This window comes from Brachypodium distachyon, chromosome 4 (assembly GCF_000005505.3).
Source record: "Brachypodium distachyon strain Bd21 chromosome 4, Brachypodium_distachyon_v3.0, whole genome shotgun sequence".
Lineage (NCBI taxonomy): Eukaryota > Viridiplantae > Streptophyta > Magnoliopsida > Poales > Poaceae > Brachypodium > Brachypodium distachyon.
The window spans coordinates 28440638-28454195 of record NC_016134.3 but is presented as its reverse complement, the minus strand read 5'-3'; the positions used below and the strand labels follow the sequence as shown (position 1 = coordinate 28454195).

Here is a 13558-nt window from a genome sequence, read left to right as displayed (position 1 = left end):
GCTGTGGAGAAGCCACGGCGGTGGCTGGTTCCACGAGTGCGAACCATGGCGACGCGCGGCGGCGGTGGAGATGGGTCGGGGACGGCAGGCCAGTCGGGGAGGAAAAGGGGAAGAGGAGGGGAACGGCGGGTGGGGGAGGAGGAGGGGAACGGCGGCGGAGCAGGGTTCGCCTACGTTAGGGTTTAGCTGTGCCGCTCCTGGTCTGTGAGACGCATGGGCGAATGGTTCGAAACTTCGCCAAGTACCGTCGCTATCTATTTATACCACGACAGCACTAGTTGCGGTCCGAAGCATAAACCGGCCACTAGTGCTGGCCAAGGAGATTTTTGCACCAGCAGTAGTGGTGATCTGAAGCATAAAACAGCCAATAGTGCTGGCCACTAGTGGCCGGTTTGTGCTTCCAACCGCCACCAGTGCTTCTGAGTGCCTATAGCACTGGAGCGAGTACTGGTGACGGTCTATTTGCAAAACCGGACACTGGTGCTGCACCAGTGCTCCTGGATCCAGCACTAGTGGCCGGTTTGTGCTTCCAACCGCCACCAGTGCTTCTGAGTGCTTATAGCACTGGAGCGAGCACTCGTGGCGGTTTATTTGCAAAACCGGCCACTAGTGATGCACCAGTGCTCCTGGATCTAGCACTCGTGGCCGGTTTGTGCCACCAACCGCCACCAGTGCTTATGAGTGCCTATAGCACTGGAGCGAGCACGGGTGGTGGTCTATTTGCAAAACCGGCCACTGGTGCTGCACTTTTTCCCACACAGCCACATAGCCGTTTCTCTTGTCGCGAGTGTGCTGTTTTGGGTAGCCACATTCCAGGCCTTGTAACTTGTGAATCATTGGTCCTTTTCGGCAAATTCGTTTTGTTTTGTATAGATAACACCTTGCTCTACAGTTTACACCACTTGGTGTACTTTTTACCACACAGCCACACTAGTCAAATTTCAACCAAACTTTGTATCTTTTAGCACTGTACTATTGATTAGCCATGTTTAGAAGCCCATATCTTTTGATCTGTGAATCATTTTCGGCATACACTTTCTGTTTTAGTTATACCACGCCATCCTCTATAGATCAGATCAGGTTGTGTACCCTGTCTCGATGATATTCTGTAGTGCATCTTCGTTGGAAATTGCTATTCCCAGTATGTTGCTTCTGGATCAGCCACCTTTCGACATTCATGTAGGTTGTTCCATTGATCCGTTTGGTTCCAATCCTTCTGTAGATCATCGATTATATACTTTTATCCACATTAGTGTACTTTTTGCACAAGTTAGGATTCATTTACTTAAGTGCATCTTCAATCAAAAGTCGTATATGTTAACACTGTCACATCGATTAGCTGTCTTCCAAAGCCTATATGTGTTGATCCGTAGATCCGAATCAGTTGATTCTTTCTGTGCTCACAAGATTACATCCAACTCTACATTCTGGACCCCTTTACACACCTTTCCAAGTTTATATACAACATACCATGGTCGATAGAACTTCGTATTTGTTAACAGCCAGAACTTAACACTTCCAATTCCAATACAATCCTAGCCTTTTGTCTAACCTTCTAATCTAGATTTTCTTTGCATCTATCGCATGTTTATGATCTGATCATAGCATGTTCATGTCCTTAAACTCATTTAGACTAGTTTACTATTCTCTAATTCGTTCCAACAACTTGGAGATTCATATCAAATCTTGATATCGTAAACCCTAGGTTCTTGATCTATCTTATCTTGGTTTGGGAATCACTAAAATAATTTATGTAATTATATTTTCATACCTATAAATTGCATCATGAGATTTATGTCATTCTTAGCCTCAGCATGGTAATAAACTAGAGCTAATAAAATTAACTCCCATGTAGCTTAGTCAATTAGCATGTATAGTTATGTTAGAATTGCATAGATGATTTTGATGCATTCAGATTAATTACTTCATTAACTAAATTAACTAAATAATAGTAGCATATCATGCTAGAACAACAATGAACATGACGTTTTGCTATCTATCATGTTCACCTAAGGTCCGTAGTCTGCATGATAGCTTTGTCATATTGTTGCATATCTTGTATTAACGTTAGTTGGATCGTGAGATGTGCATTGTCCATGTTTTCATAAATACAACATGTGGGATACGAAGGGTATAGTATTATTTCCTTAGTTATAATTCCTTCCGAACCATTCCCATCTTTCTCAAACCCAAACCTACGCTTTAGCATTAAAGATAATGGTTGATTATCATGTTTGGTTCTTTATTTGGATTTATTTGGAGTTATCGAACTATGTGTTTATTATTGTTATTCTTTTCTTCACGATAGATCACTCGAAGTGCGATTGTAGTGATTGTGTGTCGTTTAAGAAGAAGGCTTCAATAATCATAACCAAGGCAAGTTCACTTTGATCATCTTCCAAATATTTTTACTATGCACTAGTTGTTTTATTACTTGCATTAGGAATATTACTTGTACCTCTATGCTAGCTATAAATCCTATGTAGTATAGTTTTACCCTTGCCATTACCTTGCTACCAATTTGTCATCGTTTGTGTTGAATGCTAAGCTATGGTAGTATCACGGGGGAAATTACTACATTATGATATTGTTATGTCTATGGAGAAATGAGATGTTTTATTAGAGTAAGGCAAAACAATTAATTTAATGAACCATCCTGGGTGGACGGCTTTGAGGATTTTGATGTTATGCGGCGTCAGGTCCATTTCTATGAGTCGTCTCTCCATGTCTATGTGAGCGCCTGCGTCGCAAATGTGGAATGCCATCTGGGGTAACCAAGACTGGACTAGTTTCCTATTTAGTAGCTTCCAGTACAACCACAATGCTAAATGGGCTCTAGCGAGAATAGAGTATGTTGTATGAACCTAGACCCTAGGAATTGTACTGAGGTAGCCTGTGTAGGGGAAGCGTGATTCTCTCGTGGTTTAGGGAATTACCTCTGAAAATCTTGTAATCGACGCCATTGCTACTCTACCCTGAGGACAACAAAGGATTAACCCGTCGGTTTCTTGTGGGGAACGTGTACAAACTCTCGAGAGCGTCAAAACTAAGTACTTAGCCGTGTCCCCGGTTACGGACAATTTTGAGCAACTGGATGTGGAGCTGTAAGGAAAGTCTTACTCATTCTAATTTCTTAATAAAATGAATGATTTGAACTTGGGTTTAGGAGCATTGACGTGTCTACTCAATGTCCTTAGTTTAATAGGAGCATGGGTGTGTCTACCCCATGTCCAATAGTGATAAAATTATTTGATTAAAATGATAGGATTAAACAATTAAGCTTTTATGCAAATAGCCTGAACCCCACCTTGCCAGATTATGCATATACTTGGTAAGTTCTGATATAACTCTTAGTGATCTTGCCAATACATTCAATGTATCGACCCTAGTGGCTGCATCGTTTAATGATGCAGGAAGCTCCGACGAAGAGTAAGCGTACGTTCTGGTCTTTTGGTTGCGGGCCTACATTCCAACACGCTCTCACCGTTGTGTTGATGTAGCCCTTATATCTTTCACTTTCCGCTGTTGAACAATTGTTTTAATTCCAGCTAACCCATGGGGTTATGCGAGTTTGTAAGTACTCTTAATTTCTGGATGATGCGTTGTAATACTTGAGACCTTTGTTCTATGATATTACATCTTTGAACTATGTGTGCTAGTGAGTCGATCCAGGGACTAGCACTAAAAGCACAGAGATCGAACCCGTGTAGGTAGATCTCTCAGAAACCATCTAGGTAGATCTCTCAGAAAACATCCAACCCCATGAACCAAATGTGACATGTTTTTTTTGTTTGAACTTGAATTTTTTTTATGGGTGTTCTATAGCACTAGGGAAGTGTCCACACCAAATTTGACAATTTTTTGAGAAAAATTGAATGTTATAGATTTTTTATAGCACAAAAGCCACACATAATGACACTTAATCATAGAAATTAGGATATATAACATTTGAATTTATGGTTCAAAAGTTTATTGAGAATAAACAATCTTATTATACAGATAAAAGAACAGGTGGTGTATTTATTTAAAACCCAGAGAATATATTATGAATTCAATAGCTTATTGGAAATTCCTCACCAGTGGCGGTTTTTGTTGGGAGAACCGCCATTGATATGCTGTACACAAACATAGGGTCTCCAATGCTCCTGCGTCTCATACCAGTGGCTGGTTTCATTGCGAGCACCACCACTAGTGCTTCGTACTCACCGCCACTAGTGCTCCTCAGAGCGAGGAGAATTTTTGCAACCGCCACTAGTGCTCCTCAGAGCGAGAATTTTTGCGCCAGCACTAGTGGTGGTTTGCTGCGTTTCACCGCCACTAGTGCTTCATGCTAGTGGCGGTTCGTGCGTTTTCACCGCCACTAGTGCTCCTCAGAACGAGCTTTCGCGAACAAGTTATTTAAGACAATTGATTTCAAATTTGATCAAGTTACTTCAAATTAAGAACATATTTAAGACATTTTATTTGAAATTTGAACAAGTTGTTTAAGACATTTTGATTTAAAATTTGAACAAGTTATTTCAAATTCAGAACATATTTAAGACTTTTGATTTCAAATTTGACATGATACAAGTTACAATTTTCCATTTATAGCATCGTTAAACATCAATTACGAAAAGATACACAAATATTCAACTATTCCACAATCTTGTCCTTCTTCTTCTTTCTCGTCTTCTCCTTCCTCTTATATGTTAGGGTCTCGCTGTGGCCGCTTCTAGCGTATGCCTCCTCTGTTGCCTCAAGTCTTGACTTCTTCCTTGTCTGGATTGTCCGTGATGCTTCTTCTTCTTCTTGCTTTGACGTTGGATTAGAAAAACCTTCATAGTCTTGTTGTGAAGTAACTCCGTCGACGCCAACTATGCTTCTTTTTCCTCCCCTTACGACAACACGGTTCTTGCTTGTCGGGTCGTCGATGAAGAAAACTTGTTTGCATTTTGTAGCAAACTGCCATGGTTCCCATCTTGCCGGGATTTTCTTCACGTCCACTTTATGACGAGGAACCTCACGAGGCAGGGTCATTGCTGTGAATCTATGATCTTCTTGTCTGACATCACGTGCCCATCTGACACGGAACATGGGGATGGTGGTGAAGGTGTAGTCAAGCTCCCAGATCTCTTCGATCACGCCATAGTACGCTTCTGTAGTGCCTTGGTTATCAGAACTAGTCTCAGCAACCAGCACTATACCGCTATTTTGGTAACTGCTCTTACGATCTTGATCCTTCGTGTAGTACGTATACACGTTCATTGCGTACGACTGGTAAGTCACTACGCAGTCGTCGGGTAGCCACGAAAACTTTTGAGCGGTCATTTCTTCTTCATTTGCCGCCACCCTGCCATACCAAAAACTCTTGAGCCACATGGCGAATGTTGCATTGTGGGTCTTGTGTATCCAATCAGCACTCCTGTTAGGGTACCGGTTTTCAAGTTCTTCCATATGCATGTCGATGAAAGGCTGGACCTTTTACATATGTTGCTCACATATAGTCGTCCTCTCTCCTGATGAATACACATCCAGAACCTTCCGGCCAAGCCCACCTTCACCTTCTAGTTTGCCCTTATGTCGTGATTCGGGTACTCCTATTGTTTGCGATCCGCCAACCAATCAGTGGCGTACTCCACACACTCTTCTGCATCGTAGCCTTGCATGATGCTATCTTCCGGATGCCCTCTGTTACGAACATACCGCATCAGCACCCCGTTGTATCGTTCGGGCCCATACATGTTGTGCAGAAAGGAGGGCCCTAGTAGGATTATCTCCTCGTTGATATGGATCATCAGATGTACCATGATATCGAAGAATGTTGGAGGGAAGAACATCTCACATTCATACAAAATTTGTATCATTGAATCCTTCAGCTGGAGGCAGCGTTCCACCGTGATGGATTTTTGCCCGATTGTGTCAAAGAAGTCACAAAGCTTCATCACCGTCTCTTTGACCCATGGCTCCATGGAACCTCTTATTACAACTGGAAGTAACTGCGTGATAAATACGTGGCAGTCATGAGACTTCATGGCAACAAGCTTCTGACTCTTCATGCCAACGAGTCTCTTGATGCTAGACGAGTACTTGGATGGAACTTTTATGCTGTGGAGACACTGGCACATTCTGTGTAACTCGGCTTTGCTCAAGGTGTAACACGCAGGTTTACATCGTGTCGTTACCGTGACTTCACCATTGTGGTCTTCCGGTGACTCTTTCTCTACCGCCCACAGCTTCTTCCTTATGCCCAAGAACTCCAGGTCCTTCCGTGCCTTTGGCCCATCTTTTGTCTTATCTGCATTGTTCATTAGCAAGCCCAACAAGCTGTCGCACACGTTCTTCTCGACGTGCATGACATCTATGGTGTGACGGCTTTGTAAAAATTTCCAGTAAGGCAGGTCCCAAAACACCGACCTCCTTTTCCACACAGGTCCATCGCCATCCTTCTCTTTCGCTTGCGGATTTGCTTTCCCGGCAACAACTTTCAAGTTCCTAAAAATTTCATAGATTTTGTGCCCAGTATTTTCCCTTGGCTTCGGGCAAGGCTCTGACCTCCGATTGAAGTTTTTCTTGTCCTTCCTCCATGGGTCATCGGGTTGCAACCACTTTCGGTGTCCCATGTACACAATCTTCTGTGAAACTAGCAGCCTCTGTGAGTTCGTTTCATCCTCGCACTTTGTACACGCTTTGTACCCATGTGTGCGTTGGCAAGATAAGTTCCCGTTCGCAGGGTAGTCATGCACACATGCAGTAGAGCTGCCTGAAGGGTGAACTCCTCCTTCTTGTGAGCGTCCCAAACCTTTCGGCCCGTACTCCAAAGTTCCGCAAGTTCATCTTTCAGTAGCTCCGGATACACGTTCAGATCAGCTCCCGGTTGCTTAGGGCCTTGTATGAGCATGGACAGGTGGATGTACTTCCTCTTCATGCTAAGCCACGGAGGAAGGTTGTATATGAACAGGATCACCGGCCATATGCTGTGTTTGCTGCTCATGTTTCCGAACGAATTGATTCCGTCCGTACTCATCCCGAACCTGATGTTCTTGGGCTCTGCACCGAAGTCTGGAAACTCCTCGTCCAGGGTCCTCCATTGAGCCGCATCAGTGGGGTGTCTAAGGACACCATCGTCCTTACGGTACACCCCATCAGGATCGATATCCTTCTGAGACGGGTCATGGAAGATGAACCACCTGGCCTCCTTCTCGTTTTGAAACCAACGCTCCAGCCGGCTACCACACGGGAGGTACCATACCGTCTTCGCCGCTGGACCACGAGTCACTTCTTCCTCCGGGAGGCCCTCAGGATTGGGGTCTTTCTTCCTGTATCGGGATGTTTTGCATACTGGACAGCTGTGCATGTCTTTGTAGTCACCCTTGTATATGATGCAGTCCAACGGACAAGCATGTTATCTGACAACCTCTAACCCGAGGGGACATGCAACCTTCTTCGCTTGGTACGTGCCCTTAGGCAACATGTTGCCCGCAGGAAGAACTGTAGAAAGGTAACTCAAAATATCCGTGAATCCCGAGTCCACGATGTTATATTTTGCCTTCATTCGGAGAAGTTCGAGCGTACTTCCAGCACACTTTTGTCCAGCCCTGCATTTTCATACAACGGCGTCTCTGCGTCCTCCCTCGGCTTCTGGAATTTACGGGACACTATCTCATCACATCATATAGCATTTCAGCCACCCTGCCTTGCGGAACTTCTTGATCTTCGCCACGTCATGGTTCGTCGGGTGGATCATCATGCTCCATGTTCTCCATTTCTGGGTCGCTTTCAACTTCAATGGCATCCTCGCCGTGACAAGTCCAACGTGAATAACCCAAACACAAAACCGTGTAGGAGCAAATGCAACTCCACATCTCTTGGCAGAAGCATTATTGTGTTACAACAATTGCTACATGGACAACATGTCATGTCGTCCCCTTTTCTCAGCATATGTTCCGTGGCGACATCAGTGAAGTCCTTCGGTTTTCTTATCCACTCTTCGCAATTTCTTGTCTCCTCGTACATCCAAGCACGGCTCATCGAGCTAAAACATGATAAACAAACATAAATCAAGTTACATATAGTATCACACAAAATTTCAGCATGACCTTTGCTATAAAATTTACAAATTTTACAAAAAAATGCCAAATAAACACCCACCCACACCCACATGTGAACACAAACGGCACGATGGCCCGTATACATGTACAAACAAAAATATTCACAAACATGGCACGATGGCCGTGGAACATGCACATTCAACACATATTTTATTGAGAAGAGCTTAATTAATTACAGAGAGAGAGGGGACCAGAGAGACAGAGGGGAGGGGGCGCGCGCGCAGCAACCAGCACCACAAAGAGAGAGAGAAACGGAGCTAGGGGAAGAGTGGGGGACCTCCCAAGCAAGGGGGCCGGCCGGGACAGCTCCTGGAGAGAGATCGAGCTCTCCCGGCCGCTGGCGCCATTTTAGCCACATCGAGGAAGAAGAGAAGAGAGGAAGGAGCTAGAGGAAAGGAGAGGGAGAGGAGGAAGAAGGAGAGGGAAAGGGAGCAACCTTCTGGCCGCCGACGCCATGCAATTTTGGCAGAGCTTCGCCGTCGCCTGTGTTTTGAGGAGCCGCTGATGGTCCAGAGACGCGCGAACTGAGGAAGATAAGGCCACAATAACTTTGCTTTATAGATAACTTACCAGTGGCGGTTCAAAGAATCTGCCCGCCACTGGTAACCAGGATGGGAATCTCTGAGGAGCACTAGTGGCAGTTAACTGATGCGGCCACTGGTACTAGAAGCACTAGTGGTGGTGAAAGCCGCATGAGTGCTGGCATCGCCATTAGTGCTCCATTAACAGCAGCGGTGGAAGCTAACGCCACTGGTACTCGTTTCAGATTCTTCCAACGACTTACCAGTGGCGGTTTGTTTTTTCGACCACTTTAACCGCCATTAGTGCTCGTGCGCCGGTGACTACTAAAGAGCTCCAGTGGCGGTGAATGACCACCGACACGGGTGCTAGAGCACCGGTGGCGGTGCTGGTCGTGCGAGTGCTTTCACCGTCACCGGTGCTCTACTAGCAGTGGCGGTGGTTGCTCACCAGTAACCCATTCTGGCGTAGTGCTCGGTTTTCAGGTTTAACAATGATCTTCTAGGCAATGGGTCCTTCCGTTGCTTGGTCGAACGCTTGTGGTGCAGTTTCGGCACCTCTCACCTCCTCCGAGGCCAACCCGGTCTGATCTGCCGCCGGCTCAAGCGTATCAGGGAGGAGACAAAAAAATGGCTGCGTCACACTCGGTCGCCTGCCATTATAGCCAAAAACTGCCTTTCCGTTATCTCCTTTCTCGACAAAATCGAGGAGCTGCGCGTCCTGTCTTCCTTGGAATTTCGGTTGCGCACTCAGGTGAAGCTTTCTCTTCATCGGATCAACGCCAATCAGGCCAGCTACTGAACCTGGTCATGTAACAGCATCTTCCATGACAGATGAGTACTAGCTATCTACATGTTCATTCATCTGACAATAGTATGTTCCAAAATCATCCGGGCTGAATGAAGTCAATCATGTTGTCAGAAGGCGGCCACTATGCAAATCAAACCGGCGCCTCGTGTCTAAAATCTTCCTGTATACGCAAGAAAAAAATTATCTTCAAATATAACATGGAAAAAATGCTAGTAGATAATATTACGAGGAAAAAAGGTGCTGATGGATGATATTTTACCTTGGAACTGCAGCACTGCGAACACTCGACAAACTTAGCCCATAAAACCACGATCACTACTAGCATCACCAAAAAATGAACCAAAAATATTATTTTGAAAATGAATTCATCTGGAAGTGTCTTCAGAAACATGTAGTCAACAAATCCCACACCAGAAATGATGGTCCACACAGTAAGGAAGCCAACTATACCCCTGCATTTTTGTCCAAATGCAATATGAGCTAGCAAAACACCCAGTGAACCAACACTTGCATATATCACAAAGAATGTTAACAGAATAATTTTCTCAACACCGACTTCATTTCTGTCAAATAAACTGAACAGCAGATTGGTCTTTGATTTTTCCTTCTCATATCTTGGGAAAAAGAGCACAAGTAAAGGCAGTGCGAAGAAAACATGCGCCAGAAGCAGGCCCTTAAACACTTTCTCCATTCGGGTGGTCCTTGCTGAATTATTTAAATAACTCGTTAGAAAGAGTAAAGAATGTCAATTTCTGTTAGATGAAGTATGCTAAAAGTAATACTCGTGAAGCTGTCCAGAGATTAAAGATATTATTGCCAGAACTTACTGTAAACAAATTGTATTATATTGTGTTCTTAGTGTCGCACTAGGCTTCTTCCTTATCATGTCTAGGGCTCCTAGCCCCATGACCCAATAACACTATATATGGCCTTCACCTCTAATTCTACTGCCTCTTTTGTGGGCTTGTTCGGTTTGAGGGGGGGGATTCACATGGATCAGGAGGGAATTGAACTGCATTCTCTGCCGTTCCATTTCAATCCACCCAACCCAGGTGCAACTGACCAAGGCATCAGTGAATCTACAACCACTACCACCACCACCAAAGTCCAAACCTCTCAACCAACAACCTAGAATTAATTTTCCTATGTGCCTAGATCTCAGATATTCAAACTTCTCCAAGTAGAAGTCTTTCCTCACCGTCATGCTCGAGAAGTTTAGGCGAAGTGATCATGTTGAAAGCGCCATGGGGGCTGGGACCATAACTTTAGCACTGACTAGCTCAGCTGGCTTTCACAGTCCTCACATGGCTTTCCTCACTAGAATCACAACGGACATCACCTACACCGTGTAGCAAGTGGGCCTTTTCATGCATATGCCTCATAAGCCTGAGCTGCATCTCTAGCTCACCAATCAAACCCAAGTGAAAGTTACCCTTGATCAAATGGAAAATAAAATTGATCTAAGGACAAGAGAAAGGGGGTATGAAGTTCACAACAGAGACCGGGAGAGGACAAAATTCAATCGCAACTCTCGCAGTACACATGCTCTCATATTGAAACTCGCATACCTGCATGACTCTAACGACTAACGGTCCCAACTCCGGACATCAACATTGTGACGCCTTTAACTGAATTATTAATTTGCAAACATAATACAGTATATAGCACACTTTCACAGAAAAAGGAACATAGATGCAAACCTTGCTGACTGAAGAAACTGGGACCAACGCACCATTAGCTGTGATACTTGCCCCACTTGTACGATCGACTTGCACCCCCTGAAAATATGAGAAGTTACTCTACATATCGTACATGAAAACTTGCGATAGTAAAATAATTGCTGGTTGTAGATTGTAGGAGACTAGGACTGATCCTCGACTTGCTGGTTGTAAAATAACATGAATAACAGTCGCCAAGAGGGACGGGGTGCAGGAGTAGGCGGACGTAGGCCTCTTGATCAGCGGCAGGGTGTCATCCTCTTCGCCGGGGGTGCGGGACTTGGACGGGCTGCCCCTGCCTCTGGATTGGCGACGCGAGCGCAACCCGAGAAACTGCTGAACCCAGCGGGATAAGGTTAGACGGACGCCGCCGCCGCCGCCGCCGGAGACGCCGACGACCAGTGCCATGGCGGGGCTGCCTCTGGATTGGCGACCGCCACTGCTTCGTGCTCGCTTCCGGTTGGGGGCGGATGTTGGTGCTGGGCGGGCGCCAGGCGGTGCGGGAGGCTGCGGGCCCCCTTCCGTCCTAATTAACGTGCCTTTTACAGTACGAGTGGTTTTTTTTTGGAGAAATATAAATATTTTTGTTTGTTCTTTTTCTTCTTTTTTACGTTTCTATCTTGTGTTATTTTGTTTTCTCTTCTTTTTTCTTTTTATTTATTTCTTCATTGTGTTTTTGCTAGTTTTATTATTATAGATTGTATAGTTCTTCATGTGTTTCGTCAAAATGTACTCTCTCCGTTTCTAAATACTTGTCGCTGTTTTAGTACAAAAATTGTAAGTCATTTTTGTACATCAGGCTGTATAATCTGATGGGGAAAAATGACAACGGGAGCTTATCATCTTTCTTGACAAATTATGAACAAAATAGTGGGCTACAAGAACATTTTTACATACAAGAATAAAACACTTGTATGGAGCATATATTTCAAAAGATATCATGAAACATTTTTATGTATTTCAACTGTTTTTATAAAATATTTCGTACTTTTACGTTTTTGACAAAATGGTGTGCTGTGACAATCGGTCCAAGGCTCAATAAAAAAAAACGGAATACAACTGACATTTTGGAATATAGGAAATATATAGATGTCATTCTTTTCTTCTCTTAGGCATCATTAACTGCTTCTGCAATGCACTCGGAAAAAAGGAGAGGGAATCGGCGAGGCCAATTTGGTTCGACTCCACGTCCACCCATCTCATTTGTGTGCCTCAAACTGTCTCGATCGGAACTCGTATCTCTCAGCACCATGCATGCTTCACCAACCAACATATCGTCCTCTTCTCAATGATGCATCATGCATGAAGCCTACCAAGAGCCGTACGTACAGAATCGGAATCGCTCTCAAAATCAGAATACGTCGACAGGATATGATTCAGGATGCACAAACAGACTAGCAGGGTTATGCGTCCAGACGTACGTTCAGTACTCCAAGAGTGCTGGCTGCATCGTCGCATCGATCGAGTACCAGACACCAGTACGACCAAGCACAAGTCCGAGTCTGTCACGATCAGTTAAATTCGCACGGAGTGCCGTACTCGGTTTCTCCTCTTCCCGGATTCAATCGCTAGTATTCTACGTATAATATTGCACTTGATTCTCATTATTCATTCCCATACGGCCATACGTACCCGTACGGAGATCTATACTCTCAAAGGTGGCCGTGTGGTGTGATTCCGTCAGTCGTCGCCCACTGCTGGACCCGGTCCCCGCCCAGCCCAGCCACTCTGTACAAAACCAACCTCCTTTCACCGACAACATGGGCCCGCGGAGACCCAGCACGTGAGGAAAAGCAGCCAGCCACGAGCCTGACGCCAGCGTAAAAGGGTAGACCCCACCCTCCAGGCCCAGCCGGGCGAGTGGCCGTTGGTTGGATCTCCAGGCCCGCAGCAAGCTTACGCGTAGGCCCCGCGTGGACTGTCCCGCGCCTCTTGACCCGGGTGTCAGGGAGCGAGATGTCTGGAGACGTTGGTCGCCGGGACTTTTTGCGGAACGGCCCTTCACCTGTGCGCGAATGATGTGACGCTCGGCCAGCCAGCTGCAATCTCCAGCTAACGCTTGTCGTTTCTGCGGCGTGTATTCAATTTCTTTTCCGCCCAGGAAGGGAAATTCCTTCGGCATGTGGTCTGTCAGGAATGTGAAAATTGCAATTGCCTTTGACTAACGTGGTGGACCGGTGGATGTGAGGTTGCATTTGAACGGTTGGTTTAACATTTCAAGCTTACAACTTTCGTGTTGGCAAATTACACATGAAAAAACAGATGACCTTCATTATTAGTGTAGTAATATACCACCTACATACAAATAGATGGAGCCACAACAATTATAAATCCGACGAATCAAAGGGAGACAGTCTCCTCAACTAAAACGAAAAGAAACACAACCCCATATTCTGGTTAATTGCATACGTGGCGTAATCT

At 45.1% G+C, this 13558-nt stretch overlaps 1 protein-coding gene across 1 annotated transcript; it reads right to left on the bottom strand.

Moving 5' to 3' along the window:
- Positions 1-9323: 9323 nt before the first annotated feature.
- On the bottom strand, positions 9324-11701 carry LOC112268862. The gene is made up of 5 exons (XM_024455051.1): positions 11318-11701; positions 11120-11197; positions 9976-10124; positions 9679-9871; positions 9324-9579 (listed from the first exon to the last, which is right to left on the bottom strand). The coding sequence occupies exons 1-5, from the start codon at positions 11543-11545 to the stop codon at positions 9550-9552; spliced, it is 678 nt and encodes a 225-aa protein (XP_024310819.1). The 5' UTR covers positions 11546-11701; the 3' UTR covers positions 9324-9549.
- Positions 11702-13558: the final 1857 nt, after the last annotated feature.